The sequence below is a fragment of the Oncorhynchus mykiss genome, chromosome 7 (assembly GCF_057628025.1).
Source record: "Oncorhynchus mykiss isolate SJ-2025 chromosome 7, ASM5762802v1, whole genome shotgun sequence".
NCBI lineage: Eukaryota > Metazoa > Chordata > Actinopteri > Salmoniformes > Salmonidae > Oncorhynchus > Oncorhynchus mykiss.
This window is the reverse complement of record NC_143028.1, coordinates 20,627,033-20,645,910: the sequence shown is the minus strand read 5'-3', so window position 1 is coordinate 20,645,910 and position 18,878 is coordinate 20,627,033. Positions and strand designations below refer to the sequence as shown.

The window sequence follows — 18,878 nt, the reverse complement described above, 5'->3', positions numbered from 1 at the left end:
TTCCCTTTCTCTTGTACTTCCTCTGAGGTACTCCATAGCTTTCTATTGGCTTGTTCATTAATGCTTTTTCTTCCCTTATGCTAATCCAACACATTTCCCTTCAGCTGTATAATTGTGTTGGGAGGATTAAAGTGTGAAAAACCAGCGCCCCGAATTTAGCGACGAAGCGCTTCACTAATCGTTATGCGCTTCAACGCTCTCGAGATATCGCTTCAAATGGGCGACTTAGCGGTGTAATTTGTCGAAATGTACCCTCTGACTGTCACTGTTAGGCCTAATTCTATTGTGTTGACTGATCCACCATTGCCACATGTCCCGTTGGTTTGAAGGGGACCCAAGAAATGTGAATGTCCATGACACATGGGAATTTATGGAGTTTGACAACAAGAATTTAAGACAGATTTTTCTGTCCCAATTTTGTTTTTCAATGTACTCTCTTGAAGTGTCACGTAATGAGACAGGATTAAGGAAGAGTGGTAGAAACTAGGCAAGATAATAATTCAATTTTTTTTTTAAGTGCCTTGATAATCTACATACTAACCAGATGGGAGTATGCATATATCAAGAGAGCTAGCTGAAATACTGCCAATTAGGCTAAATCCTGATGCGTAGTAATATGCACCGAGTGATTTGAATGAGCAGTCAGGTGCAGTGTCTCTCTAGTGTTATGGGTGTTTCCTTTAATTCCTCTGTCACTAGGAGAGAGCCAATCGGCAGTCTCCATTCCTGAAGGTTGGCTGGTGAGGTTGCCCTCATATGCTGATCTGGGGTCACTTTTGGTATTTTACCCACTAATGGTTAAGGTTTGGATTGGGGGAGGGGAAGGGGATCCTATATCTGTACCTAAGGGAAACTTCACCCTCTTACAACTGCGCCATGCACCTGCTCAGGGAGAAAAATGTGCAGGTCTTCCCACAGGTGAAACCTGTTTTTCAAGGGAGGTATTCGTGCTATGCCTGGAGATTAGATGTGCTACAGTTGGGTTCTTGTTTTGATGTGGGAGAGAGGATCTGTGTAAGCCTAAGTCCGTTTCTCTGCTCCAACAAGGTAACACTGGGTACCCTCGACGACGTGTGTGTGTGTGTGTGTGTGTTGAGCCAAACACACACATAGCTTTTCGTTATAATTCACAATCAATTTAGACTTGTACATTTGATTATCTCTTTCTCAAGTGTTCTATTTTACACCACTATCAAGTGTGGTTGTATCGTTCTGGTACCCATACAGTACCACTCAAGGAAAGTAGAGGCTGGCCCTGTGTCTAGCATTGAGATTACAGCTTGACTATTTGTTTTAAACAAATGGACTTTTTTTTTCTCTGTCATGGGCCATTGTTAAAGCCAGACCCCTATTGATAGTGTAAGCCTGACTTTGATGCAGCAGAGCAAGATGCCCATTCGTAACATGATGATGCTCCACTGACGCCGGGTTACCAGTCTGGTACCCAGGCTAGCTCCACTAATGATCCACTAAAACACTGAGACTGTTGGCCGAGTAGTTGCCGACACACTTGCTATTGTAAATATCATTGAGCTGTTAGCAGGTGAATCTGAGCAGGGTCAATCTGATTTGATCTGTCTTGCATGAAGCTTGATACTTACTCTTTGCGTAACATTAGGGACTCTATTGTAACAAACCTAACACAATGGTAACTCTAAGCGCAGGCGGTAGCACTATAGGTTCAGGGGCGTGTCAAATATTTTTGCTATTTTCACGATCACAATTATTGGCGCATTATTGCTGATGTTGGCGCAAAAGGGATGGGTTTTGATAAATTAACAAGCCAATCAGGACGTGATCCACGGTGAAATATGTGGTTGCTTCAGGTTGTGTATTTATGGTCTTATGTATTGCCTAGGAATGAAATCTATTTCCAATGTTAGTCCATTTATAGTTTAAATGGCTTACAGAAACGAAATAACAAAATGTAGGCCTAACTTGTGTAGGCCTAACTTGAACACATTTGCAGTCCACATTGTTAAGTATGTCTTCAACAGCATTCACACTGATATAGGGGCTAGGCCTACTGTAAATTGCATTATGGCTGAGCATGGACATGCCAAACATTGTCAAACAAGATTAAATTAGTTTTTGATAAGGCCTAACAAATTCTAAACAAAACGAAACCAATAATTTTCTGCCAAGGGTGTATAATATTAAAACAATGCAGACGATGGAGGGTTTTACGCACATCCAAAATGGGGCCTGCTTGGCTAAAATAATGTGGCCCTGCCTACAATGCATAGCTAAAAAGTCGGCTCACTGTTTTACTCCTCTCAAACATTATATATTTTTTATTTTAAATACATTTTACCCCCTTTTCTCCCCAATTTCGTAGTATCCAATTATTAGTAGTTACTATCTTGTCTCATCGCTACAACTCCCGTACGGGCTCGGGAGAGACGAAGGTCGAAAGTCATGCGTCCTCCGAATCACAACCCAACCAAGCCGCACTGCATCCAACCCGGAAGTATAGAATCAGTCTTTAGGATGTTTTTATCATAAATGTTCAATAATGTTCCAACCGGAGAATTCCTATGTCTGTAGAAAAGCAATGGAACGAGAGCTCTCTCGTGACGGCGCCTCAGAGCCTGTGGCACTCTGCCAGACACCTAGCCCAATCAGCTCTCATTCGCCCCACTTCACAGTAGAATCCTCAAACAAAGTTCTAACGACTTGACATCTAGTGGAAGCCTTAGGAAGTGCAATATGTCCCCATTTACACTGTATATTGGAATGGCAAAGAGTTGAAAATTTCCCATTTCTTGGTTGGATTTTTCTCAGGTTTTCACCTGCCATATGAGTTCTGTTATACTCACAGACATCATTCAAACAGTTTTAGAAACTTCAGAGTGTTTTCTATCCAATACTACTAATTATATGCATATATTAGCATCTGGGACAGAGTAGGAGGCAGTTCACTCTGGGCACGCTATTCATCCAAGCTACTCAATACTGCCCCCCTGTCACCAAGAATTGAAACCCTTTACAATGAAGATCTGTGAAGTTATTTGGATTTTTACGAATTATCTTCGTGGTATCCAATTGTTTTAGTAGCTACTGTCTTGTCTCATCGCTACAACTCCTGTAAGGGCTCGGGAGAGACGAAGGTTGAATGTCATGCGTCCTCCGATACACAACCCAACCAAGCCGCACTGCTTCTTAACACAGCGCGCATCCAACCCGGAAGCCAGCCGCACCAATGTGTCGGAGGAAACACCGTGCACCTTGGTTAGGAGCCGCTGGTGCGCGATGAGACAAGGACATCCCTACCGGCCAAGCCCTCCCTAACCCGGACGACGCTGGGCCAATTGTGCGTCGCCCCACGGACCTCCCGGTTGCGGGCGGTTACGTCAGAGCCTGGGCGCAAACCCAGGGTCTCTGGTGGCACAGCTGACCCAGCGCCCTTAACCACTGCGCCAGCGCCCTTAACCACTGCGCCAGCGCCCTTAACCACTGCGCCAGCGCCCTTAACCACTGCGCCAGCGCCCTTAACCACTGCGCCAGCGCCCTGAACCACTGCGCCAGCGCCCTTAACCACTGCGCCAGCGCCCTTAACCACTGCGCCAGCGCCCTGAACCACTGCGCCAGCGCCCTTAACCACTGCGCCAGCGCCCTGAACCACTGCGCCAGCGCCCTTAACCACTGCGCCAGCGCCCTTAACCACTGCGCCAGCGCCCTGAACCACTGCGCCAGCGCCCTTAACCACTGCGCCAGCACCCTTAACCACTGCGCCAGCGCCCTTAACCACTGCGCCAGCACCCTTAACCACTGCGCCAGCGCCCTTAACCACTGCGCCATCGCCCTGAACCACTGCGCCAGCGCCCTGAACCACTGCGCCAGCGCCCTTAACCACTGCGCCATCGCCCTGAACCACTGCGCCAGCGCCCTTAACCACTGCGCCATCGCCCTGAACCACTGCGCCAGCGCCCTTAACCACTGCGCCAGCGCCCTTAACCACTGCGCCATCGCCCTGAACCACTGCGCCATCGCCCTGAACCACTGCGCCATCGCCCTTAACCACTGCGCCAGCGCCCTTAACCACTGCGCCATCGCCCTGAACCACTGCGCCATCGCCCTGAACCACTGCGCCATCGCCCTGAACCACTGCGCCAGCGCCCTTAACCACTGCGCCAGCGCCCTTAACCACTGCGCCAGCGCCCTTAACCACTGCGCCAGCGCCCTTAACCACTGCGCCAGCGCCCTTAACCACTGCGCCAGCGCCCTTAACCACTGCGCCAGCGCCCTTAACCACTGCGCCAGCGCCCTTAACCACTGCGCCAGCGCCCTTAACCACTGCGCCATCGCCCTTAACCACTGCGCCATCGCCCTTAACCACTGCGCCATCGCCCTTAACCACTGCGCCAGCGCCCTTAACCACTGCGCCATCGCCCTGAACCACTGCACCAGCGCCCTTAACCACTGCACCAGCGCCCTTAACCACTGCACCAGCACTTTTCCATTTTTTAAAGATTTTTTTTAAAACCAGTTATTTTTTTCATTTCCCTTCACCAATTTGGACTATTTTTATGTATGTTGATTACATGAAATCCAAATAAAATCCATTTTAAATTCCAGGTTGTAATGCAACACAACAGGAAAAATGCCAAGGGGGATGAGTACTTTTGCAAGGCACTGTACATAATTAAATTGCCTGCTATTGTGCATTTGACGCTAGTGCCACCTTAACGCCAGCCAGAAATAGAGCCCTACATCCTAAACTTCTCCAATTTTTTATTTTTGTGCATTTGACCTGTTGGCCACAAAAAGGGGAAGCTAGAGTTGTGTGGCCACCTCTCAGACAATACTGTTTAGTAGTGTTATTATTATTATTTTTAAACGACTAATTGACCAATGTCAGTTCAATTATTTTGAATTCTATTTTGTTCATGATTTTCTGTGAGCTAGATGCACACATTGCTGAGTTTCTCTAGAGATAAATCAGATCAAGCCTGAACTGTGTGATGTCGTCGGGAGTTGTAGTTTCCAACAGGCCAATATTCGACATAGTTTAGCTCAGAAAAACGTGGTAATTAACTACAATGACCACAACGCATTGCGCACCTACTTGTCCGGTCTGTCTCTTTTACACCTGCTACTGATCTGTAAAAGGGACAGAAGAATGTGCGATCAAGGGGATAGACTTGAAAATACATGAGCGAAGGTTTTGGTAGTTGGCATTCAACAAGTATGCCTTATTTACTTTGAAGAACTACTACGATAGTGATTTTGTCAGACAGCATAGGCAGCAGCTCTATAGAGATGAGATGACTTGGAATAAAATAATAATAAAGTCATCAAATAAAACAAATGTAATAAACACAACTGAAATATTTTAGTAAAGATCTATATGAATAAATGATGGTTAAGTGATAAGCAGTAATGGACAGTCAGTACCGTCACGGGACTTTTTATTAATTGTTTTATTCTGTGTTACAGCATTCAACCCACAATGCATAGGGCATTTACTATAAAAAATAATATTATCGAAACCGTAATCGAACTGAATCCGAACCTTATAAAAGCACTAATCGCTCAGCACTACTGTTCAGTAAAATGGCACAGATTTCAGATAATGTCCTGAACAAAAGATACCAGGAAGATGGTGTCCTATCTGTTCTCAGACCTGTGTTGCTATAGTGACGCTTCAGGAATGTGCCCACCACTCTCACGGAGTGGAGGGGGGGGGGGGGCATTTCTAACCCCCCCCCCAACACCACTTACACAAACACAACTACTCTAATTGGCTATTGTCATACATTGTTAGGAAATAATAATGAGGTAAGTAAACAAAAACAACACACACAATGTGTTATCCTCTTCTCAACCATATTTCTGAATCTGGAAAGATGAAACAGTGCAGCCATTTGGCGCTTCATAACCCAGTTTTGTCTTACGAAGGTTTGAGGAAATTACGCTTTTGCTGCAGTTTACTGTATTCATATTAGCAGGTTGCAAAAGGTACCATTTCAACAATAACTGCTTTTCAGAAGTGTAAATGTATACCATTTAGCGGCTGCTTTGATCCAAAGCGACTCGGTCAGGCGTGCATACATTTTATGCATGGGTGGCCCCGGTAATCGAACCCACAAACCTGTCGTTGCAAGCGCCATGATCTACCAACTGAGCCATACAGGACCATTATAAAGTGTGTTTTTACTCAATAACCACCTGATCAGGTTCTTATCAGGCTCATGTCTCCATGTTTTCTGTGTGCCTACCAGAATGGGGAGGACTTCCTGGTTCGGACCCACCGCATGGAGTACTGTGATGGGGGCATCTTGGACCTGGATGACCTGCTTACTGACCTGGTGGAGGACCGAGACAAGGTAAGGCCCAATGATGTCAACATTAATATACATCATGAAAATATCTACGTTTGGGTGGAGCCTGTGTCTGGGTGGACAGGGGCAGGGTGAACTTGCCCCTAGACCTAGACCTCTGGTCAGTTATGCGTTTTCCCCGCTAATGGTTAAGGTTATGAGTGTGGAAGTTGATCCTGGATCTGTACCTAGGGTACACTTCACCCCAGAGCAGGTGAACAGAGTAGTACAACTCGGTGCCTGGTATTAACACAACACGCATGTAACCTCTCACAGGCGGGATTGGAGAAAGTGGTCATATGTCTCATTGCCTAAACACCTTTATCAAGTGTCATGAAGGGATGACAGCAAGATGCAGAAATTAGTTACTGGCTTTCAAATGAAGGCAAACAACCCATACCATGTACGTACATACAGTCATTTGTGAACTATGACTGTAGTGTGTGCTGACGACTCTGTGGACTTGCTTATCTGGTCTGGCCTGTCTGATAATGGTTGGTTGGTGCATGATGGATTGCGTCATACATCTCACTGAGAGGCAGGGTTTAGTTATAGTCACTTAGTGTTTTGCTGTTAATCTTGTTCACGCTTTTTGTTTTTCCCTCTGAAACAACTGAACCATGAGGGAAGGGAGTTCCTCAGATAGGGAGCAATGGTTCGGTGTGAGAGTCAGTGGATGGGCAACCATTGTTAGTGTATCATGCCTTTACCTGTGTGGTCTCCTTCACCTGCTGTGTACGCACGAACCCACACAAACTGCTCCACTTTCTAGGAAGAAAAAAAGATTTGTCATTATACATTCCTAAAATGTGCTAATAACTGCTTGTAAGCGGGAAGCAGAATAGAATGATAAATTACCAACACTTACTCAGCAAGAACGGAATACAGAATGAAAATGGAATATTCATGATTTATTCGGTGGCGGTGCTGTGTTCTGCGACAACAATTTATATTTAAACTTACTGGGCGAGTGGAACGCGCACTGTGCTTGTCCTGTGCCTCCAGGACTGAAACTAAAAGTATAGTTAGTTCTGAATATTAAAGGGACAAAGGGATAAATAATAGATGCTTGAACTCGGTTGTTAACTTAAAAAAAAAAAAAAAAAATCTTTCTTTTGTGAAATGCTCTGTGGTCATTTTTATCGAGATGTTAAAGTCTCAAGTTTTATTAGTTGTATGTAGGGGATGCACATGGTCTACACCGTCCAAGGAAATGCTTACTTGCAGGTTCCTTCTCGACAATGCAACAACAATAAGAAATAATGAAAGATAAGAATACAAACAATAAAGGAAATGTAAAAGGTAGGGGAAGTGTGTTGCATCATTGTTTTACAAGGCTTTGTTTATGAGTGAGTGGAGGGTTGGTGGCGATTATTACGGCATAACCGAATGCCGGTAAAAGCTTGCATGGCCTGCTATAACATTCTCACAAGAATGATATTTTAAAACAAAATGTAAAACTCTAAACATACTGTTGGTGTTGCATGTGCTTTTACTATTAGTACTAGAGGATATCCATGTGTTAGCCACCTAGGTGATGACTTGAAAGCTTTCTGTTTGCTGTAACCTATTGACTCCTCATCACAACGTTTTTCATTGAGGGATGTTTGTTAAATTGTTTAGCACATTGTAAGCGGGATAGCATAGAAAAGATGCACTTGCTTTTCTGTTAAAAACACTCAAATCCTAATTAAGAATATGAAATTAAGCTTGATTACATATGATTTATTTCTGTGACTATGGATTTGTCCCAAATTGCACCCTATCGGCAAGCCATCAGACTGCTGAACACTTGAACTGACCCCCTGTCTGATTCTCTGCTCCTTAGCATACATGCACTCACTCATACAAACAAGCGCACAGACGTACGCACACATGTATACCGAGTGGACAAAATATTCTGAACATCTTTCTAATATTGAGTTACACTCCCTTTTGCCCCCCGAATTCGCCAGGGCATGGACTCCACAAGATGTTGGACGCGTTCCACAGGGATGCTGGCCGATGTTGACTCAAAGGCTTCCCACCGTTGTGTCAAGGTGGCTGGATGTTCTTTGGGTGGTGGACCATTCTTGATACACACGGGAAACTGTTGAGCATGAAAAATCCAGCAGCGTTGCATTTCTTGACAGACTCAAACCGGTGCGCCCGGCACCTACTACCATGCTGCGTTCAAAGACACTTAAGTCTTTTGTCTTGCTCATTCATTCACTCTCTGAATGGCACACATACACAATCCAGGTCTCAATGCTTAACAATCATTTTTTAACCTGTCTCTACACTGATTTTGAAGTGGATTTAACAAGTGACATCAATAAGGGATCATAGCCTTCACCTGGGGCAATCTAAGTCATGGAAATTGCAGGTGTTCCTAATGTTCAGTAGCAGTACATTCATGCAACACACACATCACAACTGCGGCCACCACACTCCTATTATACGGCTCAATTTATACACTTGCCCCCCCGCCCCCTACCTAATACACGTGTAAATATTGGACTATAAATTCTGCTGCCATTTACTTTGTTTGTATTCTAATCTTTTATTATTTGTTATTGCTGTTACATTGTCGAGAAGGAACCTGCAAGTAAGCATTTCGTTGGACGATGTATACCATCCATATCCCGTGCATATGACTAATAAAACTGGGCCCTGGTCAAAAGTAATGCTCTATAAAGGAAATAGAGTGCAATTTGGAACGCAGCCCATGTCAATGGTTTATTATAACTCCTCTCTGTGATGGGAAAAAGTTTTTATCTTTATTGCTTTTGTCCTCTCGTTCCCAGCAGCACTCCTCTCTCCATCAATGATCTATGAGGCGTCCATTGTGAGATCGTCCACTGCACAGTATGTGTGCCGCGTTAGCCACGGATGTTAATGGTAGATAATGACCGTCTATTTGTCTGCCAGCGTAGCGACTAGCGAGCCCTTCACATCCGAGGCTCTCCTACCTGTGGAGCCGTGGACAAGCAGGTTAGCATGGCGCTGTATGTGTGTAGCGTAGCTCCCGCTCCACTGGTGGGAGATGAGGGGCAGGAGTGATTTGATTACAGCACACACACACACACGCCAGAGGCTCCATTAACCCCCCCAGTCAGGAACACAGGCCAGAAGTCTCCTCATGAATATTCAGGCCTGCCTGATGAATAATGATGGGAATGCAGAAAGATGGAGGGAGGGAGGAGTGCGGCTGTATCTGTAACCCCCTGGAGCAACAAGGGGCTGGGGCCACACCACAGAGGAGAGGGAGCTACCTGCTCAGTCGTTTAAATGCTTACATGTTTATCACCCATCAAACAATGTCCCACAGTTTGTCTCTGTGTCTATAGTAACAGAAGCAGGGCCTTCCTAGGAGGCAGCTGGTGGTACCCATAAAGAATGAAATTCTACATTCATTCTATGTCTATGGTGGTATCAAATTATATTTGTCACATGCGCCGAATACAACAGGTGTACAGTGAAATGCTTACTTACAAACCCTTAATCAACAATGCAGTTTTAAGAAAAATATGTGTTTTAGTGAAAAATAAGAAATAAAAGTAAAAAATAACTAAAGAGCAGCAGTAAAATAACAATATCGAGGATATATACAGGGGGCACCGGTTAGTTGAGGTAATTAAGGTAATATGTACATGTAGGTAGAGGTAAAGTGACTATGCATGGATAATAAACAGAGATTACCAGCAGTGTAAAAATGGGGGTGAGGGGACAATGCAAATAGTCCAGGTAGCCATTTGATTAGCTGTTCAGGAGTCTTATGGCTGTTAAGAAGCCTTTTGGAGCTAGACTTGGTGCTCTGGTACTGCTTGACATGCGGTACCAGAGAGAACAGTCTATGACTAGGGTGGCTGGTGTCTTTGACAATTTTTAGGGCCTTCCGCTGACACCGCCTGGTATAGCAGGAAGCTTGGTGGCCCAGTGATGTACTGGGCCGTACGCACCATCCTCTGTAGTGCCATGCGGTCAGATGCCGAGCAGTTGCCATACCAGGCGGTGATGCAACCAGTCAGGATGGTGCAGCTGTAGAACTTTTTGAGGTTCTGAGGACCCATGCCAGGTTTTGTCCTGCCCTCTTCACGTCTGTCTTGGTGTGCTTGGACCATGATAGTTTGTTGGTGATGTGGACACCAAGGAACTTGAAGCCTCTCAACCTGCTCCACTACAGCCCTGTCGATGAGAATGGGGGCGTGCTTGGTCCTCCTTTTCCTGTAGTCCACAATCATCTCCTTTTGTCTTGATAACGTTGAGGGAGAGGTTATTGTCCTGGCACCACACGGACAGATTTCTGACCTCCCTATATGCTGTCTCGTCATTGTTGTTGATCAGGCCTACCGCTGTTGTGTTACCGGCAAACTTAATGATGGTGTTGGAGTCGTGTCTGGCCATGAAGTCATGAGTGAACAGGGAGTGCAGGAGGGGACTGAGCACGCAGCCCTGAGGGGCCCCCTTGTTGAGGATCAGATTGACAGATGTGTTGTTACCTACCCTTACCACCTGGGGGCGGCCTGTCAGGAAGTCCAGGATCCAGTTGCAGAGGGAGGTGTTTAGTCCCAAGGTCCTTAGCTTAGTGATGAGCTTTGTGGGTACTATGGTGTTGAACGCTAAGCTGTAGTCAGTGAATAGCATTCTCATATAGGTGTTCCTTTTGTCCAGGAGGGAAAGGGCAGTGTGGCGTGCGATTTAAAATTGTATCTGTGGATCTGTTTGGGTGGTATGCAAAGTGGAGTGGGTCTAGGGTTTTTGGGATAATGGTGTTGATGTGGGCAATGACCAGCCTTTCAAAGCACTTCATGGCTACATACGTGAGTGCTACGTGTCAGTAGTCATTTAGGCAGGTTACCGTAGTGTTCTTTGGCATAGGGATTATGGCGGTCTGCTTGAAACATGTAGGTTTTACAGACACCGACAGGGACAGGTTGAAAATGTCAGTGAAGACACTTGCCAGTTGGTCAGCGCATGCTCGGGGTACACGTCCTGGTAATCTGCCTGGCCCTGCTGCCTTGTGAATGTTGACCTGTTTAAATGTCTTACTCACATCAGCTACGTAGAGCGTGATCACACAGTCACCCGGGAACAGCTGATGCTCTCATGCATGTTTCAGTGTTACTTGCCTCGAAGCGATCATAGAGGTAATTTAGCCCGTCTGGTAAGCTCGTGTCACTGGGCAGCTCGTGGCTGTGCTTACCTTTTTGTAGTCTTTAGTTGTCAGCAAGCCCTGCCACATCCGATGAGTGTCGGAGCCGGTGTAGTACGATTTGATCTTAGTCCTGTATTGACGCTTTGCCTGTTTGATGGTTTGTCATAGGTCCTAGCGAGATTTCTTATATGCTCCTGGGTTAGAGTCCCGCTCCTTGAAAGCGTCAGCTCTACCCTTCAGCTCAGTGAGGATGTTGCCTGTAATCCATGGCTTCTGGTTGGGGTAAGCACGTACAGTCACTGTGCGGACTATGTTTTTGATGAAGCCCGTGACTGATGTGGTGTACACCTCAATGCCATTGGAGGAATCCCGGAACATATTCCAGTCTGTGCTAGCAAAACAGTCCTGTAGCTTAGCATCTGCTTCATCTGACCATTTTTTTATAGACCGAGTCACTGGTGCTTCCTGCTTTAGTTTTTGCTTGTAAGCAGGAATCATTAGGATAGAATTATGGTCAGATGTACCAAATGGAGGGTGAGAGAGAGATTGGAGTGCATTTCTGTTTGTTGTATAAAGGTGGTGTAAAGTTATTATTTTTTTAAGTACTCTGGTTGCACATTTAATATTCTGGTAGAATTAGGGAAAATGGATTTAAGTTTCCCTGCAGTGAAGTCCCTGGCCACTAGGAGTGCCGCTTCTGGATGAGCGTTTTCCTGTTTGCTTATGGCGACATACAGTTCATTGAGTGAGGTCTTGGTGCCAGCATTGGTTTGTGGTGGTAAATAGACCACTACGAAGAACATAGTTGAAAACTCTCTTGGTAAAAAGTGTGGTCTATAGCTTATTATTAGGTACTCTACCTCAGGGTAGCAAAACCTCGAGACTTCCTTAGATATAGTGCACCAGCTGTTGTTTACAAATATACATAGTGTCACCCCTTGACTAACCAGAGGCAACTGATCTATTCTGCCGAAAAAGTGTAAATCCGCCAGCTCTGTTATTCATGTCGTCGTTCAGCCCTGACTTGGTGAAACACAAGATATTACCCTTTTTAATGTCCCGTTGGTAGGGTATAAGTTCTTGTAGTTAGTCTTTTTATCATCCAATGATTGAAGAGGACCGATGGTAAAGTCAAATTACCCACTCGCCACCGAATCCTTACAAGGCACACGACCTTCGTTCTCAATATCGCCGTCTCTTTCTCATGCAAATGACGGGAATGAGGGCCTTGTCGATTGTCTGGAGAGCGCCTTGTCCGACTCGTTTAAGAAAAAATTGTCTTTCAATACGAGGTGAGTAATCGCTGTCCTGATTTATAGAAGCTCTTATCGGTCATAAGAGACGGTGGCAGAAACATTATGTACAAATAATGCCAAAAAATACACACAATAGCACAAATGGTTAGGAGACCGTAAAACGGAAGCCATTTTCTCCGGTGCCATCTGATCAATTATGACTGGACTTGATAGTAGGGGGCAGCCAGGTTACTATGATGTGGTCACTGCCAAAGCAGCAGCTGCTCTTCTTGGGGTCCAGCAAAATTAAGGCAGTTTATACAATTTCAAAACATTACCGTAACATTCACAGATTTCACAACACACTGTGTGCCCTCAGGCCCCTACTCCACCACTACCACATATCTACATGACTAAACCCATGTGTATGTATTGTGTGTGCGTGTGTGTGTGTGTGTATGTGTCTGTGCATGTGTCTGTGCAAGTGTTTGTGTTGCTTCACAGTCCCCGCTGTGCTAGTGATTAGCCAGCTAATCTTTATATTTCAAGTTCAGCCAACTTGATCTAAACTAAAAGTATGTGGACACCCCTTCAAATTAGTGGATTTGTCTATTTTAGCAACACCCGTTGCTGACAGGTGTATAAAATCAAGAACACAGTCATCCAATCTCCACAAACATTGGCAGTAGAATGGCCCGTACTGAAGAGCTCAGTGACTTTCAATGTGGCACCGTCCGTTTGGAGGGTGTTGTTTGACAAACAAGTCCATTTGTCAAATTTCTGCCCTGCCCAAGCTTCCCCGCTCAACTGTAAGTGCTGTTATTAAGTGGAAACGTCTTGGAGCAACAACAGCTCAGCCACGAAGTGGTAATCCACACAAGTGTACAGAACGGGACCACCGAGTGCTGAATCACAGCGCGTGAAAAATCGTCTGTATACTGGTCTGAGGCTGTTTTTTGTGGTTCAGGCTAGGCCCCTTAGTTCCAGTGAAGGGACATTTTTAACACTACAGCATACAATGACATTGTAGATGATTCTGTGCTTTCAAATTTGTAGCAACAGTTTGGGGAAGGCCCTTTCCTGTTTCAGCATGACAATGCCCCCGTGCACAAAGCGAGGTCCATACAGAAATGGTTTGTTGAGATAGGTGTGGGAGAACTTGACTGGCCTGCACAGAGCCCTGACCTCAACCACATTTACACCCTTGGGATGAATTGAAATACAAATACTGTGAGCCATGCCTAATAGCCCAACATCAGTGCCTGATCTCACTAATGCTCTTGTTGCTGAATGGAAGCAAGTCCCCCCAGCAATGTTCCAACAACTAGTGGAAAGCCTTCCCAGAAGAGTGGAGGCTGTTACAGCAGCAAATTGGGGACCAACTCCATATTGGTGCCCATTCTTTTGACCATTTAGTGTATTTGCTAGCTAACAAGGTTGAGCAGTTGAATTGTTATGAACATACCCGTAGCATGTTGAAACCGTTTGTCAGAGAGGAAGTTGTGATCTCTTAACTTTGTTTGGGGGGGGGGGGGGCTTAGAAGAAGAGGCTAAGCAAAGTTCTCGCTAAAATTGGTCCAAAATAAGGCCAATGCATTTCTTTGGGCTTATTTTGGACCGAAGCTTGTCACCTGCCTTCCCGCCTTTGGGACAATGACTCCCATTGTTAGGACGGAGACGTACATCTCGTCATTATGCACAGATCTCTGGTGTAAATGGGAAGGTGCACAGAGGAGCGGAGACGACGAGACTAAAAACACACCATGAGTATAAAGCGGACAAGGCATTTGGTATATCGTGCAAAAACATACATTCAAATGAATCGCCCAGCCCTGCTTATAGTATTTGTAGCACACACACACACACACACACACACTCCCCTCTACACACCCACACCGGCACCCTCTCTTGACAGAACCTTTTTGTGCTAATCAGAGCTCCAGCTCTCTACTCTCCCTGTGTGACTAATCCCCATAATCAGCCCTCCGTTCCTGATGAGTGCCCATGATTATGTGAAAGTAGTCCGTTTCTCAATGTAAGGGGATATGCAACGCGTTAGAAGAACATCCCCGGAGAGCCTCTCTACTCCTCGTAATAACTGGTGGCAGCACTTTTTACCTCTCCCCGACAGTCATTTACCCAGGTAGACCTGTCATTCACGGCATTCAACCACCAGAAAGGCTACATTATCACTGCAATTAGCCTACTCTCTAAGTCTCGGGCTCTCCATATTGAAGTCCTGTCATAATCATTTAGCATTGGGATAGTGCATCATTCAAATGGAACTAGATGGTAGCATATGTTTTCTGTAGGCCATTAAGTCTATAGGTAGTTAGGAAGTTGATCATTTTGCTGGTAATAAGTAGGATTTCATAAGTGCACTATGCTTGGTTGCTGTACTATTTTACCAATTCGTATGGATCGACCCATCAGAAATGGCTTGAATTTCTGTGTGTGTGCGTGCGTGTGTGTGCATGTGGTATACTCGCTGTGTATGTGTGTGTTTATGCATGTGTCTTTGTGTGTGTGTGTGTGTGTGTGTGTACACTCACTGTCTTTCCCTTCTCATGTGATGGTCTTGTCAACCAATGTAATTAAACCCAGGGAGCATAGCTGTCCTCATGAATGGACTGTCACTCCTTATTACACATATGCACGCACGCACAACCCCTAACCCATACGGACATCCACTCTTCAAAAAGGAAACACCCCCACACTATCAAACGTGGCCAAATTAGAAATCTAATTTCATGGGAAATGTAATATAAAAAAACAACTAATGATTCAATCCATCTCAACTAATTTGCCTTTTTAATTGCTGAGTGTACAAGTCATCAAGGGCCCCGGCTCTGTTTACACTGTGGTACCCTATTTCCTATTGAGTGCACTACTTTTGATCAGGACCCATACAAATCAAATAACATTTGTCACATACACATGGTTAGCAGATGTTAATGCGAGTGTAGCGAAATGCATGTGCTTCTAGTTCCGACCATGCAGTAATATCTAACAAGTAATCTAACCTAACAATTTCACAACTACCTTATACACACGCGTGTAAAGGAATGAATATGAATATGTACATAAAAATATATGAATGGGTGATGGCCGAACTGCATTGGCAAGCTGCAGTAGAGTATAGAGTACAGTATATACATATGAGATGAGTAATGTAGGGTATGTAAACATGAAATTAAGTGGCATTGTTTAAAGTGGCTAGTGATACATTTATTACATCAATTGTTCCGTTATTAAAGTGGCAAGAGTTGAGTCAGTGTGTTGGCAGCAGCCACTCAATGTTAGTGGTGGCTGTTTAACAGTCTGATGGCCTTGAGATAGAAGCTGTTTTTCAGTCTCTCGCTTTGATGCACCTGTACTGACCTCACCTTCTGGATGATAGCAGGGTGAACAGGCAGTGGCTCGGGTGGTGGTTGTCCTTGATGATGATCTTGGCCTTCCTGTGACATCGGGTGGTGTAGGTGTCCTGGAGGGCAGGTAGTTTGCCCCCGGTGATGCATTGTGCAGATCTCACTACCCTCTGGAGAGCCTTACAGTTATGGGCGGAGCAGCTGCCGTACCAGGCGGTGATACAGCCCGACAGGATGCTCTCGTTTGTGCATCTGTAAAAGTTTGAGTGTTTTTGGTGACAAGCCACATTTTTTCAGCCTCCACGCTGTCTGTGTGGGTGGACCATTTCAGTTTGTCCGTGATGTGTATGCCGAGGAACTTAACTTTCCACCCTCTCCACTACTGTCCCGTCAAAGGAAATAGAGGGCTGCTCCCTCTGTTTCCTGAAGTCCACGATCATCTCTTTTTGTTTTGTTGACATTGAGTGTGAGGTTATTTTCCTGACACCACACTCCGAGGGCCCTCACCTCCTCCCTGTAGGCCATCTTGTGGTTGGTAATCAGGTCTACCACTGTAGTGTCGTCTGCAAACTTGATGATTGAGTTGGAGGCGTGCATGGCCACGCAGTCGTGGGTGAACAGGAAGTACAGGAGAGGGCTCAGAACGCACCCTTGTGGGGCCCCAGTGTTGAGGATCAGCAGGGTGGAGATGTTTTTACCTACCCTCACCACCTGGGGGCGGCCCGTCAGGAAGTCAGGAACAGCATTCTTACATAGGTATTCCTCTTGTCCAGATGGGTTAGGGCAGTGTGCAGTGTGATGGCGATTGCGTCATCAGTGGACCTACCATAAGGCTCTGGTCATTAGTAGTGCACTTTATAGGGAATAGGGTGCCATTTGGGACATGGACTTTGTAAATGGTCCGTGGATGTCTCGACCGATGTCATTCATGCATATATCAATGGTAAAGCATTGGTGCCGGTCAAACGTGATCATATGTATGGGCTCATCTATGGCTGCGTCCCAAATGGCACCATATTGCTTATTTAGTGCACGCATTTTGACCATGGCCAATAGGCATCTGGTTATTAGTAGTGCACTATGTCGGGAATGAGGAGCAATTTGAGATGCAGACTATGAGTAGATGTGAATGTTGGGTTAGGTTTGGAATGGATCTGATAAAGGGAATGGGGAGGTTGAATGGATCTCATTTGGGATTGTGATAACTCAGGAAATGGAGAAGGATATAGGTCTATGTATTATTCCAAGGATAATCATTCGGATGCATCGCTCTGTCCTATGGAAAGATTATTAATAAACCCATTTATTGACATACGTTTATAAAATTCAAAATTCAGATTTGTACATTTCTTTCAACAAAAGCTAAAGCTTTTCAGATTCCATGAAAAGTATAGATTTGTGAGTCACAGAAAAAGTTCACTGAATGAAGACTTCAGGAAATAGGCACCATGCATGACGTGTTGATTAGCCAGTGACGTTGGCTACATTGGGCTTTGAGAGTCATTCAATCCATTCAGTTTGCACAGATGACAGTATTTGACTGGCATCTGATGAGGAATATTCTTCTACACATGTAAAAAATAAGTAGTGATGAATAGGGTTGCACATTTTGGCGGAATATTCAGAGGTGGAAACTTTCCGTGGAATTAACGGGAATATATGAGAACATATGCAAATTAATATTAATACCATTTAAATGTGGATGTGTTTTTGCATTGGATGTATTTACCATATCATATGGAGACAGAAACATTAACCTTTTACCTTGTCATAAGTAGACATAATTGTAAATGATTTAAATCCTTCCTATAAAAAAACTATTTAGTTACAAATGTAACTTTAATTAAATGAGTTGACTCTTCACATGGGATGATTTCACTGAACAGCAAAAGAAAGGGAATATTGAATGATCCCCAATGATCCGTCGCATCTCCCAAAAACGTTTTCAATATACATCTGTAAAATGATGGTTGTCTTCCTCTCAGGCTTCCACATCTTCTCCCTGGACCTCCTCAATGTCCACCTTTTGACCATCAGACTCTGAGGCCTCATCTTCACCGTCACTTTCCAACCTTGTTGATGATGGCTTGTTGTCAGGCTCAAAAAGCCTCACATTTACCCGCATGGCCACCAATTTTTCAACCCTTGTATTGGTCAGCCTGTTGCGTGCTTTGGTGTGTGTTCCCAAACAAGGACCAGTTGCTCTCTGAGGCGGCTGATGTTGGTGGGATTTGGAGGATAATGGAGGCAACAGGGGAAAGAGCCTCAGATCCACAAAGTCCCTTCCACCAGGTGGCTGATGAGATCTGTTGGCACGACTGCCATATTGCATCTCCATCCCAAAACCCTTGCTTGGAAGTGTACTTCACCAGACGGCAGACCTTGGCTCTCTTGTAGAGTGTATCCATTGTTTTCAGTGCCATGATGTCCTTGAGGAGCAGATTCAATACATGAGCAGCACAGCCAATGGGTGTGATGTGAGGGTAGGACTCCTCCATTTTAGACCAAGCAGCCTTCATGTTCGCAGCATTGTCTGTCACCAGTGCAAATACCTTCTGTGGTCCAAGGTTATTGATCCCCAACCAGTAAACAGAAGGGGCAACAGACACACCGGTCTCTACGTTGCAATGTAGAGACCGGTGTGTTGGTTGCCCCTTCTGTTTGTGCTCTTGTAGACTACTGGTTAAGGGGTGAAGATGATGTAGTTAATTATTCCTTGCCCATGAACATTCGACCACCCATCAGAGATGATTACAATACAGTCTGCTTTCTCTATGATTTGCTTGACCTTCACTTGAACTCTGCATCCATGCCT

General features: G+C 45.1%; 1 protein-coding gene across 1 annotated transcript in view; it reads left to right on the top strand.

The window, feature by feature from the left end:
* pard3ba (par-3 family cell polarity regulator beta a) overlaps positions 1-18,878 on the top strand; it is a 184,761-nt gene that overhangs the window by 11,088 nt on the left and 154,795 nt on the right. The window contains exon 2 of the mRNA XM_036983066.2: positions 6,225-6,329. Within this exon, the coding sequence (XP_036838961.2) occupies positions 6,225-6,329 (105 nt within the window). The remainder of the gene's footprint in view (positions 1-6,224; positions 6,330-18,878) is intronic.